We start from the raw sequence: 18,543 nt of genomic DNA, 5'->3' as shown, positions 1-18,543 counted from the left end.
GTGCACAATTCATCTCCAGTGTTATCCACAGGCAAACAGCCACTGCACTCCTTTATGCTTCACGATTTCACAGAAAGGTACAGCGTGCTGTGCTGTGAAGTCGTGAAGCACAGCAAAGCATGGCACAGCATGGTAAAACCACCTACCTATATTAAGGTATACTTTGTATACTGTATTAAATAAGCATTCCCTGCAGTACTGCAGTCCATCAACATATCTGACAGTGATGCATAGAGGTTTCACAGTCACTGAGTATGGTGATGCTACCTAGGTCATTAGTAAAAATAAAAATAAGGTAATCTGATGTGGAATAAGCCCCCACAGGTGGAAGCTTGACAGTATCTGTTTGTGAGAGTAGGACAAGTATGATTGTGATAGCAGGTTTGTTCCTGGTGTGTTATTTCCTACCAGGAAACACAGATTACATGTAGGCTTTCTTTTGTGAGGAACTCTGAAGGAAGGCTTATGTGTATGAAAACAATGCCATAGGTATACATTATACAATAATGGCTCATTGCCTTTTAAAAACATGCATGCTGATTGCACAGGCCGACCAGCATGCTGTTGTGAATCGAGCATATAGCAATAGAAAAGAGACTGGACGCTGAAGTATCATTCAGCTACCAGACTTTTTTATTGCCATATGTACGGAGGACAGAGTAAAATACAAGAAAAATCAGGGTCTATATTATATCATCGAATGCTTAAAAAGCGAACGCTGATTGATCGACCTAATTTAAGCGAAAGCTTACAATCTCGAACTGTCAGATCAGCGATTTTTTTCCCAGGGAAAAAATTGCTGATCCAAAACATATACACACAACACAAGCACACCAGACAAATGGAAATCTACACACATACACCTAAAATCTGATACCTAACCCTACACTAGACTATGCACACACCACTAACTACCCACTTACCTTAACCCAAACCCTAACCCTAAGGTCCGTCACTATTGCACACTCACCTCACTTGCTCCCTAACCCTAACTCACTTAAATCTGCCCTAACCCTCATGTCCACTCAATCGCACACACACCTAACCCGAGCCCTAAGCCTAACTCACCTAAATCACCCTAACACTCACATCCACACAATCGCACACTTACCTGAATCTGACCGGTAACTTTCCACCATAACACTGAAAATACCGAAGCAACAGAAACGGACAATTGAATTCCTTCCCTAGGAAAAAATTTGAGTTTCTGCTGCTTCGATATTTTGCAGTTTCGTGAAAATAAGTTCGATCAATCAGCGTTTGCTTTTTTAAGCGTTCGAGGATATAATATAGACCCAAAAATCAGGCATGTTCTGCAAAAACTAAAAAAACAGAAATGTACCAGATTTTCCTCGTATTTCTGTGCTGTCCATCCTAAAATCCTGACAGACTGACGAATCTCTGAACTGTTCTGATCTTCACAGAATTCCCAGATTTTAGCCTCATAGTTTTGGTCTTTTCCTCATAAAAAATTTACTTTTCTGGCAAGCCACTGAGGATTGAAGTCGTTAAATAATGGCAGATAGTTGAGGTTTAAGCTTCATATCCTTCATAAAATACAATCTAACACAGAACCTTTCCTTCAAGCAACTTTGTCAGTGAAATCTGTCAGTATTTCTGGACTTTTGTTTCCCTTCCCCTATTATATTGAGCTTTGTCAGGGTTTCTTCCATTAATACTGGCAAGTAAAAAAAAAACAGAAATAGAGACTCTCTTTTTTCCATTGCTTCTCTTGAACAGCATTGATCTACTGTGCTAGTGTGAGAATGTAAATCCCATATGCATCTGCTGTTATACAAAGACATTATTTAAGAAAGGTAAGCAATTGCTTCCTTAAATAATGTCAGTGTATAACAGCAATAACCCACGACTGGATATGGGTAATGCCGGCTTTACCCACACTCAGTCATGGGTTATTGCTTGAGTACAGAAGGTTTCCACTGAAATAAATACTGCTTGTATTTTCTTTTAGAGTGAAATATTCTTTTGGTCATGCTTTGTTTGAGGCATTTCTCTGAGATCTGGCTATTTGCTCAGTTTATCCCTACACTTGTCTACCTGTTAGTTTACTGATTTTTGAATGTCTTCTTCCTTGATTGGTCAGAGCACTTAACTGACTATGAAAGACATAGAAATGCCTGATTTGAAAGGTAACCTTGAAGCTGCCTGTGATATGAGGACATACTTTTGCTCAGAATAGCTGCTATATGTAGTGCAGGTGCATTTTATCAGTGTATTCTATAAATCCACCTGCCATGTTTTAAAGGTAGACTTCTGTTTGAGTAAATGTATGGAATTAGAAGCATGGCATTTTGACAATGTTTTTGTGATGCTTCTAACAGTCGGTGGATGATTTTAATTTATTATATACAGTTTCCTACTTTTTCAGACATGCATTTTGCAAACCTTAATAGATGAAACAGATTCCTGGGTATAATTGAAATAATATTACAGTATATGAATAATGAATATGTTTGAATGTTGATACATGATTAAGATTAAAAAAAAGTGTGATTATCTTATTTTAATTATATGATACTATATATTTCTCATAGGTCAGACTTTCATCTTGGCCTAAGGAAACTCCGGGAACATGGTTCAGTGAATTCAAACGAGGTAAACTGGTAAGTATGCTGATAACATCTTAAGCTCTTAAGCAGGTAATGCTAAGTTTAAAAAAGCATTCTATGTTTGGTGTAATTTGTCCTCTTCCAAAATAAAAAAATATGATTAAGCCTTGTAAAGTACAAGATGTACAGCTGAATATCTGTTTTTTTTGGAAAAGCAAAGCAAGCGTATAGCTGGACATATGCCATGTACCTGATGGTATGCACTGCTTTAAAATGATTTACAGGTTTATTTTGTGCAATGATATGCACTAGAATTTAGATTTTAAAAAGGACTTGCATATTTATAGTGCTACAGATTTTGCTAAGAATCTTTTTGTTTTTCTTAAGCTCATCTTTTGATCTGTAATTTCAAGAGGCTTTTTTAGTACTGCAGAGTAGGAGCATGCAGTATCTGGGGTGAGGTGGGGAAGTACTCTCGGAGGTGAAGGGTCTACATTCCAAAAGATGGCATCCAGTTCCAAAAATCTTATCTGTTTTCCTGAAGCAAGACATCTCACCCAAAATATTACAGCTACCACATGGGCTAGTTCATCCTTTTTCTAAATATTTCCTTCCATACTTCAACTGTAGAAGATCTCAGAATAATAATTGACTTATGTGATTTAATATGAAAAGCAGAGGTCTTATTTTGTATAGCACTTTTCTTTTCCTAAAACACTTTTACTTACATATTACATTTATTTGGAGGGAAAGTGAATATGTTGCTTGATCCATTAAAATACCCTAACTCACATACTGCCAAAATCTTTCACATATCATTTTTAAGGAAGGGAGTGTTGCCAAGATGCTAGCAATCCCCTGCTGTATTGCCTATAAAGCTATGTGTTATTTATTTATTTTTCAGTACCTGAATACCCAACAGGAGAACACTACCTAAAGAAGAAGAAGAGACTTCCTTGGTTTATTGTCTTATGTAAAGGGTGGCATATCCTTTTGGTGCCATTCTTCATTACACTCCAGCCACAGGCTACTGATTTAAGAAATGATCTTCATTGCTACCTGGCTTTACAATCCATTACACTCAGGTTCAGCTGCAGATGCGCTTTGCACTGCATCGCACCAACATGCATTTACATTCTGCACTGCAGTAACTATCCTTTGCAGATTGTAATGCTTTTAGCACAGATATTGGCTGCACTGCATTATGTACTGACGATGCTCAGTATTAAGATAAGGATACAGTCCTGGTTCTGCAACCTTTGGATTCCAGAAACTTAATTCTGAACCACAGTTAATGTGCTTACGCTGATAATATTATTTTATTGCAGTGCATAGCGGTGGTGGTTAAAGTAACCAGGAGTCAGAATAATGCTGTAAAACAAGGATCAGTCATTAGCTCTTTTTTTCAGGTCAAGTATTCATCTCAGTAGTTGCAAGCTAAAAGTTAAAATTGTTTAGTAGTCTAATAGTCTATGGTGCAGCGGTTAGCATTGTCACCTCACAGCAAGAGGTTCTCCCATTTGATTCTTGGCTGGAGCGCCTTCTGTGTGGAGTCGGCATGTCCTCCCCATGGTTGAGTGATGTCTAAAGACATGCAGGTAGGTGCGTGTGTGAATGGGTGTGCCTTCCCTGAAGGTTGGTCGTCAGGCTGTCAACTCAGCAATATAAAAATCTACTGCCAATTATTAGTGGACCGGAGTTCCGCTGTGGTGACTCCTAAACAGGAAAAGCCGAAAGACTGTTTAGTCTAATAGTCTATCTTTGAGAGTATTATGAATATAACCGTGAGCATCATGCAGCTCTTAATTGTGTTTCTTATCATTAATCATGTCATCTCGGCTGTCCAGTTATGCCCTTCCTCTTTTCTTTAACTGCATCACATGAGTCTTCAGTTCTTTTGTTTCTTTGCCAGGCATGATGTATCCTGTTTTTCTATCTGAGTCCACAACTGTTTCATCTGTCTTGACTGTTCTTGGCCAAGCATAGACTGCTACAGATAACGCTTTTTGAGAGCTCATGTCTGGACCATTTGTGGTCCAAACAAAGGAAACTCATCCCATTTTCCTTGACCTACACTGAATGATACCTAAATATTATACGTAAAAAATTTTTGGAAAGGACTTAATATTTCCTTTACCATTTTCCCACTGTAAAATCTGCTCAATCTCCTCTTTCATTTAAAACCCATGAGCTGTTAAGTGGTTCTATGAAGAATTTAAGACACAGGGAGCAGCTGTTCTGCAATTACACCTGCTTCTTGATTTGTCATAATAGTGAACAAAGAACAGTAAGGAGGGTACTGTGATAGCATGAGAAAGGGGCAGCAGAAAGATGAAATACACCAAAGGATCAGAATACTACACGAGGCTCTTTAAGAGCTAAATATTTGTCTGTAGGTGCAAATTACCCTGGGAATACAATTCAGGTAGAGAGTGAGTTCCAGCAGAAAAGTACCTCAGGCTGTATTTCACTAGAACAAGATAAGAGCTGATGAGGATTTTAAGCTACTATGAAACCATATAAAATAAAAGTAATATGTAGCAAATACCAATAAAAGCAAACTGGAAAATGTATCACATGTTGCGGAACTCTGGATTCAAACCTAGAAAAAATGAACCAGTATACATAGAAAAGCAAAGTGAGTTGGAGATTAATAAATAATTCAATGGTTAGTCAATTAAACAATCAAAACCTTCCAAATGAATTTGCTATAGAACCTTTGGACATCAAAGTGTAATTAAAACCTATGTGGCTATTTTCTGCTTTAAAAGGTCATTACAGATTTTCAAACCATCACACAAACAAAAATGATCAGATTCTGTAATGTACAAATCTTTGCAGTATTTTCAGTTCAGTTCAGTCTGTACTATACTCCTCTGAACTCCTCTTAATGCTCACTGTAAATACTGTAAATACTGTAAATATTTCTACAAGTATACAAGTACTCACCTGTTTACCCATCCATCAGTGTAATGCAGTGACTATGCTCATTCTGTATAAAAATTTCACCTTTTTATCCAACAACTGAATTCTCATTACAACTATCTAAAATATCTTTATATTGTAACATCTACCTGCAAATTTATATCTGTGCAGTTTTGTAACTTGTTATGCTGTGTTAAAGTAATCTACAACTTATTTTCTCATGTTATTGTAAATTGTATTTTCTCTTTTTAGTTATGCTGGAGCATTTCTCCCCAGGAATCCACTGAAAACAGACACCTGCTGTCCAGTTGGACTATCCTGGTTAACAAATGTGAAATAAAATAAGTAATAATAAATTAATATTCAATTTTGGAAAAACATCCAGATGTTCAGCAATTGAACTTTCATATCTTTTATACTTAGAGAATGAGAGAAACATGCATAGTCACCATATTGGAGATTGAATGAATGTTCTACAGCGCAGTGTTAATGTACACATAAAGACCAGTAAAAAACAAGTCTGCCTCCTCGTGGCAAACAGATTATGCTGCTATGATCACTTAACGGCAGTGTATTACATTGCTATGACCACTTCAGAGCAGCGTATTACTCTGCTGTGACAACTTCCTGGCAGCATATTATACTGCTATGACCACTTCATGTCAGTGTATTATGCTGCTATGACCACTTCACAGCAGCGTATTATTCTGCTATGACCACTTCACAGCAGCATATTATTCTGCTGTGACCACTTCTCAGCAGCATATTACTCTGCTATGACCACTTCACAGCAGCATATTACACTGCTGTGACCACGGCAGCATATTACACTGCTGTGACACATGCAATGAAACAAAAAATACCTGCCATTTTTTACACAATAATTGGGCTTGCTGTTTACCAAGCATAAAGAAAGTAAATAAAGGAAAAAAGAAGAGTGTATGTGTGTGTGGGCAGGTGCCTGTGAGAAAGAAAAATACCAGATCGAGTGAATGAGGGAGAGAGATAGACAGAGAGACAAAGAAAGTCCATATGTCTTAACTTCTTTCAAATGAAAGAGGCACTCCATCAGAATGCATTTTCTAAACAGTAAGTATGAAACTCATTGCAGGAGGAACAGAACAAGACTATGTGACAAAATCAGGGATGTTTTTCAAAATTGGGCACAGGTTAATACCCATGAGGGTGGCAATGCCTTGCACTTTATGAGTTTTTTTTTTCATTCATTTCAACAGAGTGATTGTAACTGCTGGGACTGTTTGTGTGTGTGTGTGTGTGTGTGTGTGTGTGTGTGTGTGTGTGTGTGTGTGTGTGTGTGTGTGTGTGTGTGTGTGTGTGTGGACATTAAGTACTTATAACTTATATTTTAGATGCAAAATACCTCCTTGAATGACAATTTCATATACTATAACAAGTTTGAAGCATAGGCAGATGAATTATTTTACATCAAAAATATAAAAAAAGTATAGTAGTTAAAACCAAATACAAAGCAATTTAACAGATAGACCATTCTCTAAGCATAATAATGCCCTCCAGGTTAGGTGATATTAGGGAAATAATTCTCATCCTGGGGTGGTAGGTCCATTAGTCTGTGGCTTGGACTTCAAAACACCCCTCAGTACCCATTAATTCCTTGATAATCTCTACCCAGATGTGCATCATTGCTTGAATAATAAATATGCAGTGTAGTCCTTTCTTATATTTTCTTTAAGTTCTTCCCATGCATGTTAAATCACAAAAGCAAGAAATAATATGAACAGCCATTCATGTGGTATGAGAGTGACAGCCCCTACTGTTCATGTGGTATGAGAGTGACAGCCCCTACCATTCATGTGGTATGGGAGTGATGGCCCCTACCATTCATGTGTTATGACAGTGACGGTGCCTACTGTTTATGTGGTATGAAAGTGATGGCCCCTACCATTTATGTGGTATGAGAGTGACGGCCCCTAAACATGAATTTAATACTATTAGTATAGTCTTTCTCTTTAACTAAAGACTTACAACTATTGCATCCACAACATGGGGATGTCCCCTGTAAAAGAGATAGACTATTGGTTTAAGGAAAATTTATTTTGAAATTGCCATGAGAAACCATGTCAGCAATTCTTAGTTCTCTTTTGGTGTTGATATCTGGAGCAGTCAAACTGGTCCATGGATTTGTGTGAATTTTGCGTTTTGGATTAATAAACTCATTTTATCGTCTTTACTGAGGGCTGGTCGTCCTTCCTGACTGCCCGTTCACATTTGGTTTTGATTCTGATATAAAGACTATGTTGACTCTGTAACAAAATAAGAGCATGTGATTTTAAGTGATTACATTAGGAAAAATAACTACAAGGAGTAGAGAGGCTTAGGCAATACTGTGATAGAAAGGAAACCTAAAGGGTGGTCTATGTGAAAGAAAGCTACTTACACCTTTTCTCAATAGACACAAGAACTGCAGAGGTCACTGACATCACTAGCAAGCAGGGCTGCTGGCCTACAAATTGTCCTGTGCTTACCCTTTTCAGTTCTTTTCTGCCAAGCTACGTGGCACAGAATTTTTGGTATAAATTTGTGCATTATATCATTATGCATTACTTTATACTAAAAATGCTGTGCCAGACAGGCAGAGAGCATTAGGCAGAGCAGAGAAATCCAATAGCACAAAAACAATAGCGTGGGAGTGATGAAAGGAGGGAAACACACATCTGAGAATGGAGATGCAAAAGGAAATAAGACAGCCAGAAGAATTATAATGCCAAAAGGATGTAGATACAGTTGATAAATAGCTTTCTGAATGGTATGCATGGTTATTTGTTAAGTAGAAGGAAGATGGAGCTGAGGAGTTCACTACTATGACTGAGGAGGAGGTCAAAGTGCTGCAAAGGTACTCCAATGGTCTTTCAAAGTAGGTCAAGAGGAAAAGAAGCAGGCTTATCAATGCCAGTAGAAAAAGAGAAACAGCTAAAGAGATTAGGAAGACCAAGGCCAGATTTGAGATGAAGCTATCTCATGGAGAAATGTTGTTGAATATAAGAACACTTTGCATGAAAATGCACAAGGGATATATTTGTAGAACATGTTGCAAGATCCCAGTTTGGTGCCTTGCATAACATTTTTAGCCTGAATTGTATATAAAATTGTCACCCATGTTTTGAGATAGTTGGTGTTCAGGATTGTTATCGCTTCATGTTTACTTCTACAGGTGCTATCTTTTCGCGACTTTTTGAGTGCTTGTACTGTCCGGTACCCACTACGAGGAAACTTCCACTCATTCCGTCAAAGTTAGCCTCCAACTGTCCTCACTCTTGTAATATGTTTCTGTCTTCTTGTAGGTATTTTATTTCATCATAAATAAATAAATTCAATATTTTCCAGACTTCACATCTCCAATTTGCATCGGTAAATTCATCTGCTTTTGGAATGAGCCATAAATTGTTTTAACCCCTGCAGTAATGCAATTTGATTTTAACTTTTTTAATATGTCACTGACTTTATTTCATTATCAAGCACATGATTGGAAGCTACCACTTCATCCCACTCAGGACAGATATTACAAGTCTCACATTCCTAGTTACTACTCTGGTGAAATCTTACCTTCTCTTAGGTCTTCATAATTTACTTTTTTCTTATGAAATTGTAGTCTTTTGCAATTATTTAACTAGAATTTGAATTACAACTTCCACACTATCTGGAACTTTGCATATAGTTCAAAATTGATACATGATAGTCATGATAAGACCAATGTTGTCATGTATGTCACTTCATAAGTCCAGTTATGGTGCCCTATGAAACTATCCAGGGAAAGTTTATTGTATTACCATGCATTTAACAACATGCAACCATATATGTACAATGACACTGCATATACATTTTTGTCTCTTTGATCAATGTAAAAATAATTTAGATTTTTATGGATGCATCATGCCAGTGAGGAATCAAAATAATTTTTGTTTCTTTTTTTGCCCCCACTGTCTGCTGATTATCAACCTCATTTTGGCCATTCAGTCTACATGCTCCCCATCACCAGGGCAAGGGTTAATGGTAGGAGGCATCATTCAGGCAGCCTTCAGGGGTGTCCAGAAATTGATTATTTTTTGGCCTTATCTCTCTGCATGCATCTGGCTAAGCAATGAACTGAGCATGCTGGTCATCCCTGACTTCAACAAGTAATGTTGCCAGCAACCATTGCCATACTAATCCTAAAGCTTTTGTAAGTGATTTACACAACTTTCCCCAGGGAAATTGCACTTTCTTATGTGCTTATCCACCACCCCTGAGAGAGACATGCATGACACACCTCTTCCCTCGTCTCCTAGCCTGCATAGTTTATCCAGTGATGGGTCAGTTAATCAAATCCCCACTGCCCGGACTACAGTCAGGGCTCTATTCCTCTATGCCATGAAGTCCAGGCCTGAAATTAAAGTAAAGTATGTTACATTATGCATGCAATGCATGCATATGTCATCAGTTTGTATGATGACATACTAAAGCCTTTGTTTCTAATTCAGAGACAGAAAAAATGTAGCATCCATAGATGAGGGGAAATATCTGTATACTGAAAGTAGACTTTGAAGATTTCTATTTAGAAGATGCTGTGGTCTATTAAAAATATGTTTGATTTTTGTAAATCGGCAAGCATTATCTAGTAAATTAAACTTTTTAGTATTTTGTTTGCGTTTTCATGTTATCATCCTATATGTACCATTTAATAGAATGCTGCAATGTGATGTATGCCAGCAACTGAAATTTGGGCAACTGATACCATTTGCTATGTTCAGACTGGTTGAATGAATAGCTAACAGCTTTCAAAGGGAAAGAAAATGTAAAATGCTGCCTGATTCAACTATTTCTTTGTTATTTCAGCTTTCCTATGTAGATGCTGAAGGCAGTTATATTAATTCAGTCCAACTGACATTCCTCAAACTGCTGACTGCCTCTGCCAGACAGAATTTTACATACATTTGTCACCAGTCAGTTGCTTGGTATGATGAATCAACAAGGAGCTATGACAGAGCCTTAAGGTTCTTAGGATCAAATGATGAAGAGATGTCTTATGATAACAATCCTAATATGAAAGCCCTCATGGATCAGTGTGCAGTAAGTACAGAGAAATAACTCATTGTACATTTGTTTGGCAGATTTATTCCTAGTTTTTTCTACTTATTTTATTTCTAAAGACTAGTAGAAACCATTGAAATGTAAGATTAAATCATAGTTAACTGTTTCAACTGAAAAGTATAATCTGTGCGTGTTGTGTGTGTCCATAATTATGTCTATCTGTATCAACATATCTACGTCTATCTGCCTATCTATCTTTCTGTCTGTCTTTCTATGCCTTTCTCATTGTATGTAGACATCTTTATCATTCAAACATTATGCATGTTGTTTAATAATAGTAATTCTTGAAAGAATTTTTATACTGCAACTATTATTTTAGTAGGTACAGTGTTATTAGCTTAATTAGTTTCTTGTGCGGGAGGTTCAGAATAAATAGTTTTTTACTAGTCTGATATAGCTCAATTGCAGAACATAATGAGCAAATGCTATAATACCGATGATTACATGGAATGGATAGTGTATTGTACTAGCTGAGGAAACTGAAGATTAGATGACCTCTTACAAAAGTTTACGTACAACTAAATATAGTTCTGTGCATAAAGTGGGTCACACATAGTAGTTGTATTGAGTGAAATTGAATGACACTCTCTGCTTAATCTGATGTATTTATTACATGTGAGTAATAATCCAATTATCTTTTTTGCAGTCAAGGAAAGGTACTGGAAAGACTGTAATTGAGATCAACACACCAAAAATTGATCAGGTGCCAGTCATTGACGTGATGGTAAATGACTTTGGAGATCCAAGCCAAAAGTTTGGATTTGAAGTTGGTCCTGTTTGTTTCCTTGGTTAAGCTCATGGCAAAGAGGAGATCAACAAGCAAGATGCGACTTGGTGCCACCGACCCACTTCATGCCACATGCAAGTTCTGAATAAGGATGGCATAGAAAATACCTTTCACAATGTATGTATAGTCTAGAACAGACTTGTTGCCCTTGTAGGGCCAGAATCACATGGACTTGAATCTATTATGACAAGTTGTGAAGGACATCAGGTGCTATGGTGGCGAATGGTGTATAAAAATTCAACAACAGGAAAGGTACTTGTATGACCCCCTCCGGATTAATTCCTTTGCCCTGTACAGTATGACTGTAATGGTGCTCTTAAGAATGCTTTAATAAGGTGCTAAGAAGGTGTGTTTAATAAACTGTAATTATTCAATGTACAATACATTTTTTTCTGTGCTCCTTTTCAAAACTTGCATGTGTCAGACTTTTATCTGGTTATTATTTTATATTTTCCAAAAGAAAAAAAACTTTTGTCCTGAAAAACTGTGTATGTATTATGAAAAATAAAATGACAACTTCCAGTAAACCAATTCCCTCATTGTCATTGTAATAAATCCCTTTATATTTATTAAACACAAAGCACTCTTTCTTGCTTATAGTCACCTTCAAGACCTCCGGTGGCTAAACTGGAAACCTTTGATGGCACACAAAAAGCAACACCTTCTTGCAATTCTTGGTCTTTTCGAAGTTTTTTAATGAAACAGCACTGTATTTAGTGCTGTTTGGAATGGTGCTATACCTCAGGCTTTCTCAGTAATATGCATTTTTTTCCAGATTTACAAGGTAACATGTATATACCTTTAGAAAGCATGTTTATATATTGTGGGATAGGAACTGTCAGAAAAGGGGTACTGATTTGCAATGTATTGTCTTTTTGTGAACTAAATGACAATATATAGCTATTTTATTTCTGTATCTCATCTAAACTTGTCTGAATGTGTGTGCATCAGTTCACATAAATATTAAAACTGGATACTAAACAATTATTTATGGATTCTTGAAGTGTTTACTTAATGTATGGCCGATCAGACTCTCACCTCCATCAGTTACTAAACTCCATATAAAAAGCCAAAAAAAAAACATACCTCCATGTCAAAACCTGCTTTACCTATATTTCAAAATGAGACCAGAGACAGAGATATGTCTAGGTCACGTGTTTCTACCTAGTTGCTAAGCAACATATAAGGGGACTGCTACCTACAAAGCTTATTTTTTGAAACAAAACATTTGTGAATTTCAGTCCAGTGCTGATTAATTTAATGGATGGTTTAAACTTCCACAGTCTTGTCCCACTTGCAATGGTGGCAGTAGTAATAACATTTACAATTTAAAGCAATGTATTTATAATTATTTTCTTTTAACACATTATTTGAAAGACTTGAAAGCAAATGTTTGTTACTATTGCTCAGCTGAATTGTTAAATTAATTCATACCAGATTCCACTGGATCATTACAGGATACTTCAAACATACTTACATGTACAGACTGAGATACAGACAAACATTTTTTGTTGTTAAGAATTTCATTTTTTAAACCAAAGTTTGTAACTGTCAGCCTCAAAGAGGAAATAATTTTATGAATAAAGATTAAGTCTTGTTTACTTGGAATTGCCACTCAGTTTTTTCACAGTTTTTTTATGAAGCAACTATATGAACTCAGTCTGACTTCAAACTATAACTCAAAGTGATTAAGGAGTTTTGTAATATTTATTCTTCCTAGAAGTATACCATTAATGTGAAATCCAAGACTTTGGATCATAACACGGCCAAAGTATACTTGCAGTGTAAGAAGCCATTGCAATCAAGGTTTCCCTTTCCCAGTGTTGCAGTTGCTTCTGATCTGATTATATTATGTTCTAAGGAGCACAGGTAAATTTCCAATGCATTGAGGTTGTGTGGGGATTTTTACCCTCTGGAATGAAAGGCTTAACAAGACATTGTCAGTTGTGATTTTTGTAAATGACAATTTATATTGCACTGTTTTTATCACCTTCTGTGGCTCTACTCATTTCATTGGCGCTATAAAGTAAATACTAGCATTAGTTTTAGTGAAACAGCAACCAAAATTTGTAGAACCTCTACAAATACGTGTAAATTTTCATTACCCATATGACTAAAGGATTGGATGCAGTGTTTCCTTTCTCACATGGAAATTTTGGATACAGTAATTTTCAGGTTTATAAAGTTCAGTGAAGCTAATAATTATGAGTCTTTATTGCATTATATTCTTCATAGATTAGGATTTAATTGCTAAACTATTATAATGTATTTTGTTTGTGAAAGTATCTAATTAATAGTATTTTAAGTGCTCAGTTTGCATCCCAGCAGAAATACATTGAGTCTGCTCTATAAAAAAGAAATATATTTTTTTAATTATTTTTAATTTCATAATTGGGAGAGTGGGTTGATCCAAAGACCATTTTTTAGCTATGACCCAGACACGTTTTGTACAAAAACACATATTCAACATAGAAATTGTAGATCACATACATGGTAAGGGGATTACATTCATAAAAATCATTGTAACAGGTTCTGTGAAATTACAGCTCAGTAATACATGGATTAGTAGATGAACTATCATGCCCTGTGTGCATCGCATATTTTATAGTCTACATGTATTTGTTTGCTTGTTTATTTATTTATGTTATACCTGTAGAACAGGTGAGTGGACTGGCTCAAGACTCTTTTCATCCACTTCCTCTGTCACAGGACTGAGACAAGACATTCCGATCATGCAGTTTTACAAAAGTTGTGCTTAGTATATACAGATGTATTAAGATTAAACATAACACTGATAACAGTAAGCAGGGTCAGGTAAAATTAAAAAAAATAATAATAACTTATAGTACTTATAAAAGTACTTTAAATTAGCACATTTTCTGAGCTTCTGTAACACCTCAGAGTATCATCTTTGAAGATGTACATTCAGGCACCCAATGTAACAGATATGTTTAAACAGGGTTCGATGCACATTGATTGATACTTACAGTGTAACTGGTATGTTTATGACAGAGTATGTACTGTAATTTAATGATTATTAATTATGGTATGCAATAATCAACTACGTTATGTTTACATCTTTACATATATATAGACTTTAGAATCAAATTATTTAATTTATTCAGAAAAACAAATAAAGGCTCCCTCCACCATGAGTTAAAAGTCTTTAATGAAATCCAAAAGCAATTTAAAAAATACAAACCTATTTTCACATTTGCTGAAAATTAAAAAAAAAACATACAAAACACTTTTATATGCAAATATAAAAATAGTCACATGCTATACGATGTTGCTTTAGAAATGTTTGAACTTAACATCTCAATCTCTTTTCTTTTAACATAAATTTTAAAGAGACATTATCATTCAAACCCAGAGGTTTATATGCCTCCAATTCAAGAATCCATTTAAGTTCTACTCTTTCTATATAATTAATAACATCCCACCTCGTGGCCTGAGATGTATTTTGTCTAGGACCTGACAATGAAATTCATGTTCATTACCCTGTCAATGCATTGGTGTCTTTCCATTATTAATATCCACTATATGTTCATAAACAAATGCTCTAAATGTAGGAATTGTCTTTCCTACATAATAAGTAGCATATTTCTTACATATTTATTTATTTATTTACATTTGTTTACTGGGCAGTGTCCAACTGGGCCAGGGGTTTGTTTTCACCACAGACCCGGGGAGATAAGCTCCAACAAGTAATTAACAGAAATAACTCCGCAAAAATACAGCATAGTATTACATACATGGTACAAATTGCAGAGATATTTGATTAAAAGCTACAAGGAAGCTTGTTCACAATATTCAAGTGAGTATACAAATCATTCTTTTTTTTCACAGTTGTTAAGTTAGAAGAAGAGAAACAAATAGACAAATAATAACTTGTTGGCTCATAGGAGATTATAAGTTGGTATGCCTGCAAAGTTGATGTAGTCAGAGTAAGAGAACATCCAATGGGTGTAATTAGCCTGGAACTGTGCCGGAACATAGCCAATGATTAGTGAGGTATTCTATTAGGAGTAGTTTGAATTTGTGACTAAATTATTTAGGATGTGTAAGTAAGTTCTAGCTTTTGGATATTTTATTAGAGTAAAGGGAGTCTCCATACTAGTCATGACATTTAGTTACATTTAGAAATAATTTTTCAGATGATCTAAGGGACCTGAGGTTTTTATTGGGTTGAACTCATTCAATGAGAGCAGAGCAGCTGTTGGGTTTATGGATGACACTGTGGGAATGGTTAGTTGGGTGAGAGATAACAGGTTGAGTACTTCTATCCAGTAGAGATGGTGAAGTGCAGATCAGTGATTAGATCTTTTGGGTTGGTTTATGGCAAACTTGGCTATTTTGTTGTAACAGGTCTCTAGGTTATTCAAGTCAGACTTGAGCAGGTTGGTAAAGATTTGAGTGCAATAAAGGAGGGTAGATAGTAGGTGGAATCTGACTGTGTATAGTCTGGTGTTATTGGTTAGGTATGGTTTAGCCCTATAGAGTGAGCCAATTTTTGAACCATTAGAGGAGTAGATGGTGAGGAGGAGGTTGTTTTTTAGCTTTTTTATTACATAAGACCATAAGCTTGGTTTAGTTTGGGTTAAGTATGAGTTGATGGTCTGAGAGGTAGTTTTCTATGTCTTGGTGGGATTTTTATGTTTTTTTCTTGTAGTTCCTGGGGTGAGGGGGCAGAGCAGATAGGAAAGGCATTGTCAGCATATTGAATGATAGAGGCTAGTTGAGTGAAAGTACAAAGGTTATTGGTAAATATGATGAAGAGGAGAGGTCCAAGGATGCAGCCTTGAGGGACTCCAATACAGATGGGTAGAAGGCGGGGGGGTTGTTTTCCCATTTGGTAGACTGCTGTCGATTAGATAGTTGTGAAACCAAGTCAGGGATTTTGTACTGAGGTTATTTGTAATTAGTTTGTTGCGACGTTTTTGGTGGGATACTGTATCAAAAGCTTTGGGCATATTGAATAAAATTGATGAGACATGTTAGCCTTCATTTTCGACGTGGTTTACACTGTTAGTAAAACTTATAAGTGTGGTATTAGTACTATGCTTAGGTCCGAAGCTGTGTTGAGAATTGAATAAGAGTTTGTTCTTAAGGAAATGGTCAAGAAGTTGTTGTTGAATCCAGTTTTCTAAGATTTTGGCTAGGGGGAGAAAATGGCAATGGGGCAGTAGTTTGAGAAGTCTGTAGAGGGGCTGCCTTTGTGTAGGGAGATGATATGTGATATTTTCCAGACAAGAGATATGTATTGTTCAGAAATGGAGTGGTTGATTAGTATAGATATAGGATAGAAGATGGAAGTAGCAGCTAGTTTTAAAAAGTAATTGGGAGCTCATTGGCTACAAGAGTACAGGGTTTTAATTTGGTTAGGAGGTTTTATATGCAACTAGTTTGTATAGGCTTAATAGAGAACGAGTTAAGGTTTAGATACAGTAGGAGCGGGTATTGATAGGAGTACATTCGAATTATTGTTTATAATGGAGGTTATTGAATTGATAAAGTGACTATTGAATTCTGACACTATACAGTTGGAGGTATTTTTGGTATATGCTGCTGAGGTATAGGGTTTTCCTGGGTTTAGGAGATAATTAATACTTTGTCAACATTTTGGGGGGTTGTTCTGGTATTGCTAAATATATGAAATGCTTTATACCACAATCAGCATAATGCCTAAAATGATACATATTTCCTGATTTTGCCTAACATCATTTGTAGTATTATTGATATGTACATACACCCATAAGGCAGGATCTAAATGAAAATGTACTAGGTCTTGGGGTAATATCCACAGGTCTAAAATTCATGTAGCACAACCTTCGTTTCATTTATTTTTTATTTCTGAAAGCAAAGTTTGGTGGTGGTCCTTGAATGTTCATATGTTTTGTATCAGTAGTTAGTATTCTCCAATTTTTTCTAATTTTGTCATATAAAGACCCGACATCCCTTGAATATGCTAAAGGAAAATAAACTTTATTGTGTTTCTTGTCATGTTTAGTACGTAACAACTTGTCTATTCATATTAAAGAATAGAGAAGCTGTATCGAATGTATGCTGATAAGTATATGAATGGGCTCTAACTACTGGTAACATTGGGAGGGGGGGTGCAAGAGAGGCAGCTGAGGCACATATTAGTATCAACCTACACACCTATAACTTCAAGAGGAAATGCTGTGACAATCCAGAACACTTAAACCTATATCCTTTAATGATATGTTTGTAAATCTGGTGGAGAGTTATTCTGATTATCTCCAAAATCAAAGAAAAAAGATAACTGACTTCTTGAGGCCACTGAAAGCACAGGGAATTCCAGCATGGATTAACTACCTGCTATCTTAACTGTAATATGGAAGGGAAGCAGACACAAGTTCCACGTGTTTGGAGCAGCACAAGCTTTTGTTACAGAGACTGTGCGCTGTGAAAGTTAGATCAATGAACACAAAGAAATACATTCAGATATCCTACTAGAAATGTCCTGCAAGACAAACCTGTGAAGGGCCAGAGAGGTGGTAGAATTACATTTATTAAGAACATCTGATGATAACTGCACCTGTAGGAAAAAGAACTAAAGAGGAAGTGAACAAAGGCACACAGAATGAGGTCAACAAAATATGTGTTAGACAAAATCCTGGCCATAACAAATGACAGAAATGGAGGAACGAACATGGAAAACAGAGGAAATATATGGGGAGTACAGAAAAAAATACAGTAAGAAGGAGAATAAAAATCTGACAAAAGCAGAAATCCGACAGAAGACAAGAGCCTGACAATGACTACATCAAAAGCTGGAACAGAGATACAAGAAGCAGAACAACCAGTGCCAGACACAAAATGGCCTGAGAAAGCTGGACTGGTCAAAAGATGATGGAAGAAAAGCACAATGGAACAGCGGCAGAAAAATCAGATCAGAGAAGGATGCCAAAAGGAGGGAAGCCATCAAGATCTGTGCATCTTGGTCGTACAGGGAGAGATAAGAAAAGAAGTGAGAGGCAATGCAGGAGAAAAAAATGGTCAAATGTACTTAGTAAACTCCAGTGTATGTAGGCACTGGATCATGAGTACATGTCAAAAAAGAGAAACTATAGTAACAGAAGTGAATGGAAAAACAGGGTAAATAAGACTGAAAATGCCTAATGGGATTTG

General features: G+C 36.2%; 1 protein-coding gene across 7 annotated transcripts in view; it reads left to right on the top strand.

Annotated features, from left to right (window-relative positions):
- The window catches only part of COL11A1 (collagen type XI alpha 1 chain), a 625,054-nt gene extending 612,058 nt beyond the window's left edge, over positions 1-12,996 (top strand). For all 7 annotated transcript variants that reach the window (XM_044085726.1, XM_044085723.1, XM_044085729.1 and 4 more), the window contains 3 exons: positions 2,556-2,624; positions 10,347-10,580; positions 11,248-12,996. In XM_044085726.1, coding sequence (XP_043941661.1) covers positions 2,556-2,624; positions 10,347-10,580; positions 11,248-11,394 — 450 coding nt within the window. In that variant the 3' untranslated portion in view covers positions 11,395-12,996. The remainder of the gene's footprint in view (positions 1-2,555; positions 2,625-10,346; positions 10,581-11,247) is intronic.
- The last annotated feature ends 5,547 nt before the right edge of the window (positions 12,997-18,543 follow it).

The sequence above is a fragment of the Protopterus annectens genome, chromosome 10.part0, assembly GCF_019279795.1.
Source record: "Protopterus annectens isolate FY-2018-M chromosome 10.part0, PAN1.0, whole genome shotgun sequence".
In the NCBI taxonomy this organism is placed as follows: domain Eukaryota; kingdom Metazoa; phylum Chordata; order Ceratodontiformes; family Protopteridae; genus Protopterus; species Protopterus annectens.
This window is presented reverse-complemented; position numbering and strand designations above follow the sequence as displayed.